General features: G+C 39.5%; 1 protein-coding gene across 1 annotated transcript in view; it reads right to left on the reverse strand.

The window, feature by feature from the left end:
- The window catches only part of PLB1 (phospholipase B1), a gene marked incomplete at its 5' end in the record, with an annotated part of 83,965 nt that overhangs the window by 46,528 nt on the left and 20,025 nt on the right, over positions 1-17,412 (reverse strand). Inside the window, 10 exons of the mRNA XM_082481908.1 lie at positions 268-333; positions 1,827-1,907; positions 3,779-3,830; positions 4,780-4,888; positions 5,723-5,766; positions 7,109-7,182; positions 8,168-8,226; positions 8,953-9,019; positions 10,307-10,387; positions 11,215-11,283. Coding sequence (XP_082338034.1) covers positions 268-333; positions 1,827-1,907; positions 3,779-3,830; positions 4,780-4,888; positions 5,723-5,766; positions 7,109-7,182; positions 8,168-8,226; positions 8,953-9,019; positions 10,307-10,387; positions 11,215-11,283 — 702 coding nt within the window. The remainder of the gene's footprint in view (positions 1-267; positions 334-1,826; positions 1,908-3,778; positions 3,831-4,779; positions 4,889-5,722; positions 5,767-7,108; positions 7,183-8,167; positions 8,227-8,952; positions 9,020-10,306; positions 10,388-11,214; positions 11,284-17,412) is intronic.

Raw genomic sequence — 17,412 nt, forward strand, 5'->3', positions numbered from 1 at the left:
TATCATATGTTTGTTCAAATTTGTTACAATATTTTTTATATTGTCTGCAGCACATCAGCTAGAACCAAGCACATCCTTATTCCTTTGGTAAAACAATTCTCCAGCCCTTTCTGCCTCTCACAAAGATTTTCCTGCAAGCAAACATCTCTGCATACAGCAGTGCTCTGCAGATGAAAGCAAGGAACTAAATTCTCAATCAATAATCAGTGACTGTTTTACAAACAGAACACAATCTCTGCTCCCACATACTAGAAAAGTTTGGTTTACCTCTCTGTGAAGCATGTCCAAAGCTATTTGCAGATTGTAGGTGTAGTTTTCAGGAGAATAGTGTACCTGGTGAAGCAAAAGGATTGAATTTTCCTATTAGTTTACTCAAGCAGGCACAACAGTAACTAGCTAGTCTCCCTCACAGCAGCATTTGTGTTTCTAACTCTTGGGTCAAGAGTAACAGAGTCTTAGGCAAAACTATCCTGTCTCTGCTTCTTTTCTTTCCCCATCACAGCTGTCGCACTAGCAATAAAAGATCTAGTGGCCACTGGATACCAGTGAGGGGGCAGATTCAGGGGACATTATCAGGCGTCACATCCTCCATCCCCAGGTTTGCTTGGGCCAGTCTTAAAATCATGGCTAACAACTCACTAACAGGGACTCTCTGGGAGAGATCAGTTTGCGTAACAGTAAGTTTGTTCCTGCTGTATGGAAAATTAGCAACATGCCTCCCGTATGCTCCTTACCTGCCACAAATAACAACTGGCAAAGCTTAGGCATTTATCTGGGAATTAAATAACTTTATATACTTGCCTCTCAGCAGTGAAATTTCCCTGTTCCATTTGAGTGGTTTAAACCCTCTAATTTAATTGTCTCAAGTAATCCAACTTTTATTTCTTCACTTGTGGAACTATTCAACAGTCAAACTTCCCTAAGAGAAACACCTATCTTATTTTCAGCCTTAATTCTCTTTGATTTAATTTCAAGCAGAAGTTGTTCAATGAGAGCCCCACTGGCCTACTCTACAAAACTAGACAGCTCAGTTCCCTTATTAATTTCCTAAATCACAGCTCACCCTTTGGTTGGCACTATTTGTAGCTGTGCAACATAAAGGAAGTAGCGTGTGTGCATCCAAAGATCACAGTGATATCTCCTTGCCACCCACACTCATGTATGACTGGGTCAGGAGCAGAACATAAGAATGGTTAGTTTGCTGCTTCCTTGTTTTCTAACCATCTTACTGTGCTGCTTTGCTGTTTTCCCTGATCTGAAATTAATCATGCAGAATGAAAAGTGTGTGCTCTGCTGCTTGTAAGTAGGTAAGACTCATCACTAAGTGAGGAGTCTGCCACAGCCTTTCACCTCCTATATACAGTATATAAATATATTAGATACATATACAATATATACTATATTATATATAATTGCATCTCTGTGAGCTGTGGGTAGAACCATTCCCATAGCACTGAAACTGGTAAGAGAGCACCAAGTAAGACTTAGGAGTGTGACTGTGCACAAAGCAAAGAAGAGCAAAAACCCTTGACCTTTTATCTACAGGTGATAAAGTGATTAGATAACAGAAAGTTATCTTAGTTAACATGAAAACAAAGTAACCACAATTACGTAATTTATAGGCATTCTAAAGATATCACTTCATTTATCATAACATCAAGTTGAACAACCTGACAGTCTCAGTACTGTTACATTCCAGAGCTGCCCAAATAAGAGCCACCTTATTTTGGTCTTGCCCACTGACTTCTGCCCTCTCAACCACTGCAATGCATAGAGACCTATATCCAGGCTGGCCCAGTTCATGCTGCAAGCAGCAGGGGACTTACTGGATCATTGCAGAATTCGCATAGGTCATTTCCTCCTATGAAAAGTGTTATGAGCTTCCAGTCAGTCTGCATATTTATTCTCTGCACACAGAAGGAGATAGAATTAAAGATATTAAATTAGAAAAAAAAAAAAAAAAGACAGGGAAGAGGGTCAGGCAACATACTAAACACAAATTTAACATTTCTCAGGGTACCTGGCTATAGTTCTCTAAGCATCCACAACAAAAATGAATTTGTAGTCATGACCGAAGGTGCAGAAACCACTATGATCTAAATAAAGTTTACAGTATCAGTAACACCATGCAAAATTATTTGCTTTAGAAAACTGTTGCTCAAAATCCATGTATATGTTTTTCGTAGCAATATCTTGTGTACACACTGAGTGATGATTCCTGCAGGTCTAGGAATATATCTTCATTGCAAAAATGATGGTATACGTCCTACTGTGTCATAAATAATGCAGCTATCCTGCTGGAAAACCCTGGAGGGCAATATATTTCAGTCTTGCTGCGAGACAAACTGCAAAGAATAGAGGGGCAATATTAACTCTAACAATACTGGTAAAAAATTATAGCACTTTTTCCTCTGGAGGGATTTTGCAAAGGGCTAGCTAGTACAAGGTAATTATACTATAGTAAACTCACATCTTCTTAGCTTTGAGGAGAGGTTCAGATACGCTTAGTACCATGTAGCAGATGTTGTATTCAATATCCTAACCCTTCAATTTCAGTGCAAAACACTACTAAGAAAAGCAGCAATAGTATATCAGCCTCAAGTGGTTTAAAAACATCTATCTCAAAAGGCAACGTATCCCAGCTAGTAAACACACTCTTCAGTAGTTTGGTTTCAAAATGTACTTATCCAAATTAAAAGAGTGGAAAATTTTCCTCCTGCACTAAACAAGTGGTTTTAAAAAGAGAAAAAAAAAAAGGAGCTCTTAAAGCAAAGATATATGACGTCCAATATAAACATCTTTTTCTAGTTAGAAAGAAGTTTATTAGTTAAATAAAAGGTATGTGTATTCATTTCTGTTGTGTGACGTTTCCAAGCCAATAAATATGACACAATAATACTTAGAAGCCGTGAATGATTTGAATGAAAACCATCCAACTGCTTCATTGTTAGTTGCTATCCCTTTTAATCTCATTTCAGATACAGCCATCAAAGTGAAATCTTGTTTACAAGAAAGAGAAGCAAAAAGGAAGGCACTGCAAATATTTTTCCCAATATGTATTCACCAGAGTATTTATACTAGACACGCACACACAGTTATTTTGAAGGCTTTTTGGCTGCTTTCTGAATGCACAACTGTAACTTAGGTCACAGATTGCATAGCACATTTGTCAAATTACAAATAGCAAACATTCAAAGCACTAGTTGAGGTGAAAAATATGCAAGCGATCCTCAGCCTAATGTGTGTTTTAGAGACCATTAATCAAATAATTCTTAACAACAAATGTGTAAATCAAAAAATCAGCTGATGACTAAGTGAAAGAAGGGACTAAATTGTTTTTGAAGAAAACAAGTCCTTTCCTCACTTCACATGTTCACTCCACATGATTTGCCACTTGAAAGGCTTGCCCTCTACATCCTAGCACGTATCATTACTGCTGGAAAAACCATGTGCTTACAAGATAATTAATAGTACCACAGCAAAATCCCAGCGGAAAAAAAAGTTCTGTCATTTTACAGGGTGATATAGGTTGGGAGGGGAAGCAACAGCACTGAATTTAGCAGCCATTTCTGGTAAAAATTATGGGATTACCATTATCTGTGTTTGATAGTAACTATTGCATGCTGGTACAAATTAATTTAAGATGAAGCTATAGGTTATTTTGTACTGACTCACATTCTGCACTAGGGAATATTACACTGTACACAGCTGTACCCATAGCTTTAATGCCTGGCATCTGCTGTTGGTCTGTTAGAAACTAATGACATATTAAACTCACAGTATCATTCTTCATGCGGTCCACCAGTCTTCTAACCTGTGCAGGAACATCCCTAAAAATAAGAGAAAAACAAAATCATAGAAGTAAAATAATAAAAATACAAAAGGAATCCTGCATAGCTAGCAAGGCAAAGAAGAAAGCTGATGAATGGCCATCCCTCACATAATGGCTAAAAATACCTGGGAAAGTCCAATTTTCATTGAATGAAAGGTATGATACCCCAAAAAGGATATATTTTGAGACAGTGATGGGAAAAAAAAAAAAAAAAAAAAAAGAGAAAACAATTAGTATCCCATAGGCAGACAACCACTTTGCAATTGCTGCATAGTTACACTTTTACAAGTTATACAGAAAATACACTGGGCTACCACAAAATAAATGGACTTTGCTCCTTCCTAACATCATACAGATGCTATTGATACATGTATCACTGAAGCATCCCTGCACATATCAATGTTATTGCACGGCCTCAAGCCACCGAGGCATGTCTTATAAGCAGTGCTCCCAAGAGAAAAAGATACGATATGAATTTCACTGAAGACCAAGCATAGTGGTTTCTAGTTAATTGCCAGCTCTGCCACAGACTAACCATAAGCAATCCATAATTTTCCCTTAGTTTCTGTACACAAACTCTTGGTCCTGCTTACAAGAGGGTTTGAATATACCTCCTATAAAACAGGGATATTTTTTCTCTGCCTTACAATAGAGATGTGAAGCTTTCTGAGTAGTGCTTGTAAGGTGCTTTGGGCTTCTTGGTTGAAAATACTAGAGAAAGCATTGCTTTTGCTGTTAATTTATTTGACATAGGTTAGAAACATTGCAAAGCTCCCATCGCATTTCTTGGCCTTCATGCTAGAGATGGGCTAAAGACATATATTTGGGTTTGCCTATCAGCCTTATTGCGTTCCTGCCAAAGTCCAGGGTTTGGTCCTTTTTTAGTTAGAACTGAGTCTTAAAGAAAAATTAACTTTCTAGTAAAATTAAAAGAGTTTTCCTCTTACTCTGCACGATTCCCTGCCACAGCTTGGTTGAGTGCAGCATTATCTGTAGTTTCCTTTCCAGTGCCAACAGAATACCCTATCAGGGATGGGTTGAACTCACGAAGAACGTCTGCAGAAAAAGACATCACCCTGAAATGTTGCTTACTGCAGCAGGTAGCAAATGAGGTTATAAAGATTAGACTTCAGTAAAAGACCATTAAAAATCTTTAAGAGATACCTGAATTCATGAAACTGAGAAATCTTGAAGGCGAGGAAATAGTTGCATGGTGATGAATCTCCATGTTTATTATACTTCAAGGTTAATTTTTTGATAGGTATCTCGTGACCTAACATGATCATCTTGGCTAGCAATGCCATTTTGCCTGGTAAGCAAGGCTGAGTAACCTTACGCTCAGGCAGGGGACTCTCATGCAGTCGTACTCTAACTGCAGATGGGTTAGAATCAAATCCTTTAGTGTGATCTCCCCAGACGTATTAACCACAAGGACCCAAGCTTCCCATCTAGATCTAAGCTTACAGCCTTACAAACACCCCAGATCTAAAATGCCCTGACCTCTAAAAAGCATGTAAAATCTGATCTTGTAATGTGGTTCTCCTCCTGCCTAAATCAACTTTCCCATACAGTCAAAATAGCTTCTTTAGGCTATGATCTAAGATCTTTGATTCATCTATCCCCAACACATTTTGGACAGAACTATAAGCAACAAAAGAATACTGAAACAAGCAAACCCCTAGAAATTACAAAATACATAGTTAAGTCATGCACAGCAAATTGCACCCTGGTCATTATGCAACATTTATTCAGCACTGGACACCGAATACAAAGGGATTGGTTCTGTCATGCTACAAATTGTAAATCTTTCTTTGCGTCTTATTTTATAATAACAACTGTTTATTAAAACAGCTCCATATATTTATCAAGTTTACGGAAAAAGGCACTTACTTGCTAGTGTCGTGACCGTGCTTATGTTTTCATTTCCTCCAACACTGTTAAAAAGAAAGTACAAGAAAAAGGTGTTCCAACATGTGATGGATTTGGTAAGGCAGTGGACTAAGTAACACAGCTCCCCCTCATGGGGTTTCTACACATGTACACAGTACATTCTCTGGTGGTTGTACCAAGTCAAAGCAAGCTCTGTGCGTGCATACCAATGGGGTCACGAAATCAGAGACTCTATCATAATCATAATAATCACAGTAAAAGCCCTGTACGCTAGCACTGCCCTTTGAACTCTCTCACATGTTTTGGCATGTGTTCAAATCTAGCTGAAAGAAATTAGATTTTTTTTTTTTAAAACCTGCCTTCTTTGCTATTGTCTCCCGATTAAAATATTTATTGCTTCCATTTTTAGTTAACAAATCCTTTGTATCCATAATAACGAGATCTAAAAGCATATATGTCAGAGTGATAAGTATACTCAATACCTTTTGCCTCCCATTTCACTCAACTCCATGAATACTACTAGACTGGTAGAATTCAACATATGGCTATGTGCTCTGTGCTCTCCTTCATACTGTAGAAAATGCTAGTATACTTTTCCCCTAAAATGGCAAAATATAATAAGTTGGACTCAGAACACCTCTATAGTATCCCTTTAATTTGGAACATAATATTTTGAAGTGCTTTAGTACCTGTTTAAACTTCTTACAGAGCTGCAGTGGATTAAGTGAGTAAGAAGTGATGAACAGAAAATCAGCCTGACAGGTTTGGTGTTAAATCATGCAGTTGCAGAATAACAAGTAAACATGATTGCCTTTCTTCAGAGTGGCTTTTTGACCTGTGTAATAGTCTGTACTGACTCATAATTTATAAACTGTTCTGCATGACGAAAGCAATACTGGGAAATGGTTAAGGAAATAGACACTGCGTATGAAATGGCAGCAGCAAAAAATATCCCGTTTTGACTTTTTGTAGACCACTGATTTTAAGTGAGACAAACAGGTGACATGGGCCACAGCAGGGGAGAGCAGACAGGATATGGAAAGAGCAGGGACAGAAATGCAGAATGTGCAAGTGGTGCAATGCCACTGGAATGTAGAAGTCCCCTTTGCAATAGCTACAACTGTCAGAGGAGAAGAGACTGTCTTAACAAGGACCCCTTTTCATCCATGTATCCAGGTCTATTCCAGCCATGCTACATTGTACTCTAGATAGCCATTAGCTTGAATATTTTATTTATCATGAACAACAGCACAAGCGTGTGCCCCCATGCAAAACAAAGTCACATTCACTCCCCACAAGCCTCTGTTTGCTACAAACACAACTATACGTGCCAAAACACAAGAAAATGGATTCCTTCCCACTGGGGAGGAAATTCCTGGGACTCACCTCCAAGAAACACCTCGGTATTGAGTCAGGACATCCAGAACATCATGGGGTTTGGATGCTGCCCCATTACCTGCCTGGAAGCAGAAGAAAAGAGGAGTTCACCTTCAGAAAATAAGAATTTCTACAGTAACTAGTTCTCTGACTGATCCTAGTGAAAATAATTAAAGAGTATATTAATGAAGCAAGCTATGTCATCTTCCCAAAATATAACAAATCCTCGTTCTCAGGAGGATCAAGGGCTGAGGGTATTTTAACTCTGCTCCAGTGAATTACCCTCTTCTATCAACTTCTTGATTAGATCAAGTGAGGAAAAATTGGTTACGAATATTCAAAATACTCATATAATTCTAAATGTACATAAGGAATAAATAACATAGCAATGGTCCTGAATGAATAATTTATTATAATGTTCCTCACATTAAAAAGTGGTGCGGTGATTTTATGTCTTCACTCCCCCGGTTTCCCCAAGAAAGGAGACTATGAGGATTTAATGTGGTAATTAGCACAGAACACATAAGGAACATGAATTATGATATGTGCAACAAAGCAGTCACCACTGATTGGAGAATCACAGGCAGTCTAGGGGCAACAAGTTTACGTAGTTCCAGAAACAGTGTTAAAAATAATCTCAATGTAAGTTACACTTCACACACCTAATGATTTGTTGCAAATTTACTCACATATTTAGATAGTATATTCTTTCTATTTATGCTGCTTACTAATAGCTTTGAAGGCAAATACCTTGGAGCTGCCTAGAATCAATAAAGAAAAGCAATTGTTGCAAGTCCACTCTAGGAGGCTGGGTTTGCTGCAGCGCAATCTAATCTTGTGCCTCTTCCTTGTGTGGCACTCTCATGGACTTTAAATGGAAACTGTGCACTCAGATTAGACTCATGGTCCGATTACCAGTCAGTCAAGGTGAAGTATGGAAAAGAATATGTGAAAAACAAGTTTGGCTCAATAGGGTGTAACTGTATATATTCTATTTCTTGGGTTAAAAATTCAGAAATGCTTTTCATTACTTGCTTTAACCATGGTTGTCCAGTGATCTTTACTTACTGTGAGTGAATCTCCCAGGGCAGCAATCACCCGAATATCTGCCGGTTTCAAATTATGAACTGATAAATAAAAAATAAAAGTAGTGTAAGGGAAAGAGGAAATAAAGCAAGCTTCAAATTGTGATGGTTATCAGAATTTTTCCTTGGAATAAGCACGGAGTATTGCAAAGACAGCATTTCAATACTCATGACAGCATCAGCTCAGAACGACAGACACTGACAGGCATCAAATCAGAAATGGTTCTTGGTACCGTAGCTGAGCATCAAGCTACAGCAACAAGGGAGGCAGTAAGATTTCAGTCTTGCATCTGTGCTTACTCAAATTCCTTTTAACCTGTGGAAATGACTGAAAAGCAGGCACAGCTCCAGTGCCCACATAGGGTGGAACTTTGCAGACCATCACAGCTGAGGGAAGACAAAACCCACACAGGGACAGAATTCCACGTGGCTTTTTGCACCCCGGACTGCACTGACAAAAGCCCCTACTCCGTACATACACAGTTTTCCCCTCCCTGAAATTGAAACACCTGACTACCTCATCTTTTCCACTGTCACTTATTTGTTTGTACATGGAAGGTACAGTTGCATAAGTTTTCACCATCCTTGAGGGAGAACTTGCATCTTGCATACAACTACTCACATTGTTCCAAAAAGGATCTTAAAAACCACAGTGAATAGAATGCACTGCTTCAAAGAAAAGTGTACCTTTCTTAACTAAACCCAGTTCCTGTTCCACTTCCATCATCAAATGGAGTAGCCCTAAAATAAAATTGCATAGGACTGTACCTGAAACCGGAACTGTATCAGAGGGTTCCCGGTCAAAACATGGAATATTTGTTCCATAAATCCTCTCCTGCAAAGACAGACAGGGCAAAACTTTGCATCAGACTCGCTATACGCTGGTCATGACAAACCATTTATGTTTCAGAGCATTAGATTAACGAATTTCCCACATACTTTATATACATGTACCCAGCTCAGCCTGTCCTCAGGCTGTGCCTACAATTGCCCTTTGAAGGCAGACAAAAGCTCAGTCTGCTCAGAAGTAGCATGGCCATATTAGTGCAGCACGGCTCTTGCCTACCAGTGGGGCCAGTTATTTCAGACTCTGTGCCATGCTGTGTTCAGCTATGCAACATTTTGTGTGGCCATACTCTGAGCTAGGTGAGCTCACATCTTTTTGCAAGAAACTGTGTGAGAAACTGTCTTTGCACAAGACCCAAGGACATGTCAAAATTTCTTTACAGAACTCCTCAAGCAGGCTAACTTGCCTAGGGAAAAGAAACTTGTGTGCCTTGTCCCAGTTCTCCATTTTGTTTTTTTTTAATTAAAAAAAAAAAAATCAACAAAAAAACCCAAAACACAAACCCACAACCCACAAACATAACACAATGTCGCTTCTTGTCTCCCACACCGTAACTACTACCAAAAATCAATAGTAGGTACCATTGCCCCAGGCAGAGGTCTATACGCTCCGAGTAACTAACAAAACTGTTAGCATTATATTAAAATGAGAGGAGAGATGTGTATTCCAATGATGTATAGGCCATTTCAAGCGTAGATGTGGTCTAGACACTGTGTTCTGGGGCAGGAAAATGAGCATTACCGCCCCTCTCTGTAGCTGCTTGGGAGCACCAAGTTCTGCTCAGAGTACCGTGACTAAAAAAAAGCATGGTTGTTTCTCTCTGCAACTATCTCACAAAAAAAGAAAAATGAAAAATCCATTGTTCTTCAGTTTTACTATGGCATAAACCAGATTAAATCAGACCCACACAGTGGTGTCATGCTGATCTGATCTAGTTTCCTCTAGGACTAAGTATCTCCATTTTCACTATCTTCTTATCTCAGGGAAATTAACACTGTTACCCAGATGTTTAAAAAAGGTTCTTAACAGTGAAGGCAAGACTTAGTTTAGGCTGGCTGAACACATCTACCTTAAATCACACTATACAAAATCCACCAAGGAGAAAATGTGCTATTAAGCATCTGACTATTTAGTCAAGCATGGAAATAAAGAGCTGGAGCTTTGTATTTAGTTTTCCCAGGTATCATTGTTTAATTATGCTACAACACACTCTCACCCACGTGTCCCACTTCTCCTGGAATACATTTAGTCTATATGATGCAAACAGTACTATACCTGAGATATTTCTTTGGTGTTTGATGTCTCTGGGGAAGATGAGTAGTTACTATTTCTGTATGTGAAGAAATACGGATTTTCCTGCAGAGTGAAGAGAGTATGTTTACCAACACTAGTGGAAACACAGTCAGCTGATGTTAAAGTCTTCTGGCTAGATTCTCCAAGATAAGAAAATCTTTACAGCATTAATTTTTTGAATGAACATTGCACTAGTGAAGTAAACCAGGTTAGACCTGAAAATTAAGCCCTGGTATGCTTTAGGCACAGCACCACCTCTTGCCTTAAACCTGACATCAAACAAAACACATAATTCCATCTCTTTGATGCTTTAATTGCTGTTCAGTGAGGATTTTGGATGCCAGTAATATTTTATCACTATCAAATTATTCAAGTTAGACCTTAAATGCAAAAACATTCAAGAACCCGTTCTTTGAACCAGAGATGCTCAGACCCTGAAGATACTAGTGGGCTATTGACAGTTCCAGGGACTGAAATAGTTAAAACTGGCAGCAGACAAAGTCAAATCACAGAAAAGCTAAATTATATAAAATACACAGATTGAATTTAATGTTGTGGTTTTAATAGCAGATTTAAATCAGATTTTAATACTGACCCCTGAATTAATGTAACTAGCTAATCTGAGTTTATTTTGAATTAAAAAAAAAATCTGACACAGTAAGACTATTTAACTAAATTTTACCAAAATTTATTGTTTTCAGAATTTCATCTTTAGAAAATAAAGAGTTTGTGCCAATGAACTTTAAGAACACTGATTTTTTTAACAGTGCAATATCTTGGGTAAATGCACATTCCCAAGAACTTCAGAAGACGATGACAACAGTATTCGAAGACTTAGAAATTCTGCAGAGACTAAATAAAATCTCAAAGGAATAAGAAAACCCTTTTACCTGAGATGGACATAGGACCTGAAGCGTTTTTGTAAAATCATAGTGCTGCTTCTGTCCAACTGGCTCCATCTGGAAAGGAAGAGAACAGATGAATTGTACACATGGGGGGGGGGCAGGAAGAACAGCAGCAATGCAAAGGCTCTAGTGCCAGGAGTTTTCCATCAGGTCCATATATATTTAAAAACTTGTTTTGCTTATGATAAATATTTATCTATGTATAACATACCACATGTATACCTACAAAAGCAAGGAACTGAAAACAAGGCCTCTCACATGATCAGGCTGTCATCCCATCATTGTTAAAACAAGCATCCACACATTAACTCCGCTGTGGGGAATGAGGAACCTATAAGTGTTTTTTCCCCACAAGGCACTGATCTCATACAACAGAATTCACCTGCTTCCAATCAAGTCGCTATTTATCAGCTCAACCACACTCAGCTCAACTGTAGAGATGCTCTAGAAGAGCATAGCTTAAGCCACCCTTATGATTAGTTTTCCTCCCTTATGGTATGCAGTTTAAAACTGGCTTGCAAATCTCGGCAAAGTTTGCTTCCCAGCTGGGCTGAGTATGAGAAAACAAAAGGTGGGTTGCCACAGCTCTGCTGCCAGGTGACAACAGTCTGTGGCAGCAGTCTGTCCATCCTCCCAGGGCTCATCCGCCACATGTTTTTTGTCTTCTCCCAGGCTGTGAAACCATGCTTACAAACATTTGAGGAAGGCACTGCTGGGAGATCTTTCTTCAGCTTTCTACAGTTTATAGTTTTCATACAAAAGTATATGGAAACTAAAGACTTTTGTGTGGGAGGAAAAGCAACTCTGAGTAGGATGAAACTTTGAAGTGAAAATGGCATTACTGAAACTCCTTGGAAAATGCAGTTTTGACTCAGATTATACACTGAAGGCTTGGGTGAGTCCACATCACTTTACCTCAGAAGCAGAAAGTACAAAAACCCTAATATAAATATAAAACTAAAAATCTTCCGCTTGGCGATATATTCATGTTGCATTAACTTTTTTCCTTCTGTCTTATGAGCACTATCTTTATGTGCTTCCTCTGCTGCAATTCATTTTGCAGCAAACCCAGAAACATAGGATGTAACATATTAAGATCACGCACCAATCCTCTGGTGGCTGTAGACCGTGCAACTACAAGCTTAGTAATTTATCCCACCTCCCAGAACTATGTCCTCATCTATGTTTTCACACATTAGACAACATGAAAAGGCACACTCCAACTCTGCACAGAGGCTTGATAATATTTATATTTGTTGGCCACCTTCTAACAAGATGGAGAAGGGATTGTTATTAATGAAATATTATGGAATGATTCAAAACTCAATACTGACAGCACAAAATGGTAAATACCACAAGGAATCACTTCACCTGTTCAGGCAGCTTGCTGGGTGCTAATTAAATTGCAATCACACCCAAAGGAATTGGCCACTGTTTCATATTGCTCAGTGAATATCTGCTCAGTTTGCACCAGCAGCAGCAGCTGCCAGAAGCAGCAGACTACAGAAGAAACAGGGTTGAAGGCACTGAAAAAATACAGCAACAGGCTTGACATCACAGATACATCCTGGGCAAGAACGTTATATTCTGTTTTGGTTGATGCATCAGTGAAAATAATAGGAAAATTCAGAGAAATAGGGAAGGGGGTTACAGAGCTTGATATTCTTTGAAAGAAGCATTTGAAGAAACAGAGACAGTGCTTTTCTGTGAGAGAGAGGAATAAAAGGAATGCCCCCAAAACATGCAAAATAATGAAGCTCAGAGAAAAGATACATTGGGAGCTGGTACTTTCTCAACCTCCTAGGACAAAACAAAGTAGCTATTTAATGACATTCTGAAAAGAAAATATTCTTCTTCCAGCACAGAGTGATCCCACAGAACATGGGACAGCGGTGATATTTCTTGGGTAGGAATGAATTTCAAACAAGTATTAGACACCTGTATGTTGTTGGGAGTTGGGTGATGACAACAAATTTCTCCAGGAGGCAATTTGTTCCTGACGGCTCAGAGACACTGTTCTCCTAGCAGAGACCGACAGCTCCCATGCAGCAGAGCTCCAAGGCCCTTGTCAGGAAATAGGGCACCAAGCTTGCATTGTGGTCAGCCAAAGCCTCCCCTGAATTCTAGGACACCTGTCTTGTAGGCTGGTTAGCATGCGCCTCTGCTCTGGTACTGCAGCAGTTTCTAAGTCGATGTAAACCCCTGAACGCAGAAGAGATGCACTGGCATCCTCCTGTGGTGGTGTTCCCATTCAGGTTCGTGCCTGGTTTCAGTTCCTCTCTTGGTTGGAGGACAGGTTTTTGTGGTCTTTTCTGTTATGCAAAAGAATGCCAAACACAAGAGCAAGAGCTTCTTGTCTAAATTCTTTACACTCATGAAAGGAGCTGTGCCCCTGGATATATTTCCAGAGGTAAAATTGTAGGCATTTGCCAAAATTAATCAATTAAGCTCTCTGTGGTAAATATCAAAGCTATCCAAGTAAACAACCAACCTACCTCAGCTTTTCCTAGCTACCAAATGTCATTTTGCTGACTATTCACGGCTGTGCTTAGTATATGAATCGCATAGCTCCTAGATAGCTAGAAATGCTTTGGTAAAATATCTAGCCATGCCTAGGACAAGTCCTTAGCACCTGCTAACTCAGCTTCTTTTCAGCCATACTGAAATGCAGTCCAACTGCCAATTACCACTAGATTTTCAAGGTTTTGCCCTTTGGCCAATAAACAGGTAATCATTCCAAGAAAGAGGCTGCTACCAAGACTCCAAACAAGGTAAGGGAAGCCTGGCAGACAGCAGGAGGAGGGAAACGCTCTGAATGCAGTTCTCTGGCACCTCCTCATTCTGCTGTGTTTGCTGCTTGACAAGTCATGATCTTGATTTCCTATCAGTTCCCAATACTGCATTGTGCGTTTGTTTGCTCTGGTTTTAAAGCAGTCAGCATACACCATTAGCTGGACTTCCCAGTAGAACTAGAGCGACCTTTACTGGGTGAGGACATGTGCCAGCGCTTTTTACACTGAAAGCATCTTTCATATCATGTGCTTTTACATCATACCAGAATACCATCACAGGCAGACAAGGAACCTACCCAGAGAGGTGCCTTTCTGACGACTGCCAGCTGGACTAAGAAAATTCCACTAAAACAAAGACGAGGCAGGAAAACAGAGGGGAAAAGGAGTTGTGAAAGGAATACTATCATTCCTGTAGTCTCCCTTCAAACCAGTAGCAAGATGTGGTTTTGCCACATTTTGCTCTTCCTCCAGATCACCTAGGCTGTCCCCTCACTAGAAGAACCACCTCACACTGAGTAAAAACACTGAAATAAAGCAAAGTTGGTATTTGCCTCCTTTATGACAACTATCCGGGTTCTGGTGGCTGCCCAGCATGCTCACTGCCTGAAACTGGATAAGTGGCCCTAACACAGTTACACAGTTTTTCACCTCTGCCATTTCCACAAAATGCCCCTAGCAGATAAAGTGACAAGAACAGGTAACACCCCAAAGAATGGCATGCTCAAGGACAGAGACCAGGAGGCAAAATAAAGTCTGTGTAGACAAGGGAGAATTATGGACACAAAAACGAAGCAGAGGGAAAGAGGAAGGCTCTTCTGCTGGCAGAAGCTGCAGAGAAAAAAAAAACAACTCTGAAATGACAGAAGGAATTTATTGCAAAATAAGTGTAAGAATTTCAGAGGGCAGGAAGCAGAAATCAGTGCTGGGTTAACTGCGTATGTTTGCATGAGTTATTAAACTTCAGAAGAGGAATCCCCTACTACAGAGCCTGGATTTGAAGGAGGCAATCTAGCTGTTTCAGAATGGAGATGATACTGTCACAAATTCTTGTAAAAAATATTCAAGATACATAGTATTGGCATTCTGCATAAACTGAAATCTAAAAAGCTGGATAGCAAGAAGCCGGGGGGTGTGGGGTGGTGGTGGGTAACAACCCACTGTAGTCTAGACAGGAAAAAATGAAAGTGAATCCCATTAGAAGCACATGAAATCTGCTAATTGCAGAATCTGATATTTTTTTTTTTTAAAAAAAGAACATTACTCAAAGCTGGAGGTCAGTTTCCAACTGATAAGCCCTAGAAAACATACTAGTTCAGGCTGATCAATCACTACAGTTAGATGGATCTCAGATCCTGACAAGTTTAGTTCAGTTGGACCCAAACAATTCCTGCTAGAAAGGCACAAAAGAGGCTGGCAAACGGGTGGCACTGTGGTCCCTCTCCAGTCTGAAGCATTCATTTTCTGCACTAGCTAGAAGAATGTTTAGGATTTCATTTTAAAAATTTGCTGATTGAAAAACCATGCTAAGCAGATGTAAAAGGCCACTTTTCACAGCAAACTAGATGTTCATACTTTGTGTGGCTTGCTCCCGACTAAGTTTAATATTTATAATGGTTAGTATCTGAGGATATGCCACCACTTTCTAGTGTCTTACAGATCATATTTAAATGATGGTAACTGTGTGATTTAGGTAAGTATCTCCAATACTGATGGGGACAGCGAGACATGGGCAGTTAAAGTAACTCACTCAGTTTCCTAACAGAGAACTGCCAGAAACAGATGGAATGTTTAATTCACACTTCAGGAACCTGACTTTGCTCATTTGACTAATGAAACTAATTGCCTAGTGAGGGCAAGGCGAAAGAACAATAAAGAAGTCAACATGCATCTTATCATGGCATCTATTTTACGATAGAGGAACTGAGATAGGAACTTTGACATCATCATGAGGAATGTCACAGATAACAACAAAGGAGATAACTGGATTCAGCACATTGGTTCCAAGGTTAGAGCTTCAACCGCTGATCAATTTTTAACTCTTTGGCTCATACTAACTAAAGTCCTACTAACTTTTACTAAAAGATAACATCTTTTATTAGAGTGACTTTAGGATTTTTCCAGCTATATCATCTGGTTGAATAAAAGCCTCTTCCTGCAAATCCTACTTCTTTAAATGATCAGGGCTACAACAGCATTACTACTGCCAGAATTAGCATAAAAGGAAACAAGAACGTGCCGATCTGCATGGATTTGTTTTAAACGTGGTTTACTAAAATGCAGTTGCAGTATAGACTTTTTCCTTCATGCTTAGGATAATTTGGACAGACACGGGAATAGTAGGTGCTCTCAAATGAAAGTCTTATTAATATGTGGACTGCAAAACAAGAAAAAAAAGTCAGTCTTTTATCTTTAACTTAATTGGCCATTGCATAATCTTTTTTAATTAAAAAGAATCTATGTGTTATAAGAAGGTTATTAGAAAAAAAGGCAGAAAATTTTGGAAGTCAGAAGGAACAGTAAAATCAACATCTTCTCTAAAGGCACTGACATCAGGGCATAACTAAACATAATATTCACCAAGCAGAAATGTCCTACTTTGCTCTGGTGAGCCCCAAACCACGTACCTGCTTTTTTTGTCTCATGCATATTGAAAAGCAACTCCCATTTCTTCACTTGCCCCCGTCATCAATTTTAAAATGTAAACCCTTCCAGCTGTACATGCATCCACTCATTCACACACATAAATGGCCTGTGTCAGCAGCTCGAGTCTGTGGAAGGCAACAGCCACCTACAGAACTAGTCACTGTGTTCAAGCTCAAGTGGGTCAGAGAGTCCACGTTTCTCTCAGACACCCTCTCCCTTGCATTAGGCACCATTTGTTGGGGCTTTCCTCAGCTGGGTAGGACGTCCAGCTCTCAAGGAAGTAATAAGAGCTCCTCAAGGCTATCTATCACCTTCTTAGTATGAGCAAGAGCAGCAAAAGGATGATGGTTAAGGAGGACACAACCTTATGAGACTCATTAGTAAAGACAGGGATGGATACAGAACAGAGGCAACAGAAGAGTGTAGTTGCTATAATCTCAGGGTAGGATGAGCCTCAGTTGTCACTGTGCTGCTGTGTCACAGAGGTGAGACCAGCAAGAGAAGGGTCTGTCACAGCCCATTTACTCCCTAAGACTTCCCAAAGGGCTACTTTGGAAACCTTTCTAAAAAGCTCTTGATATTAAGTAGCAGCCACAGAACAGCAAGAGATTTGTTTTGGGAGTGTAGGACATTTAGCGTTATTTGAGAGAAGTCTCTCTGCACAGCTGAGGATAGCAATCATGGGATGTTTCTTTCCTATATTCTTCCTTCCCCTCCCTCCTTGCTACTCAGTCTGGTTAGTGTGGAG

This window comes from Vanellus vanellus (genome assembly GCF_965231255.1).
Source record: "Vanellus vanellus genome assembly, chromosome: 3".
In the NCBI taxonomy this organism is placed as follows: domain Eukaryota; kingdom Metazoa; phylum Chordata; class Aves; order Charadriiformes; family Charadriidae; genus Vanellus; species Vanellus vanellus.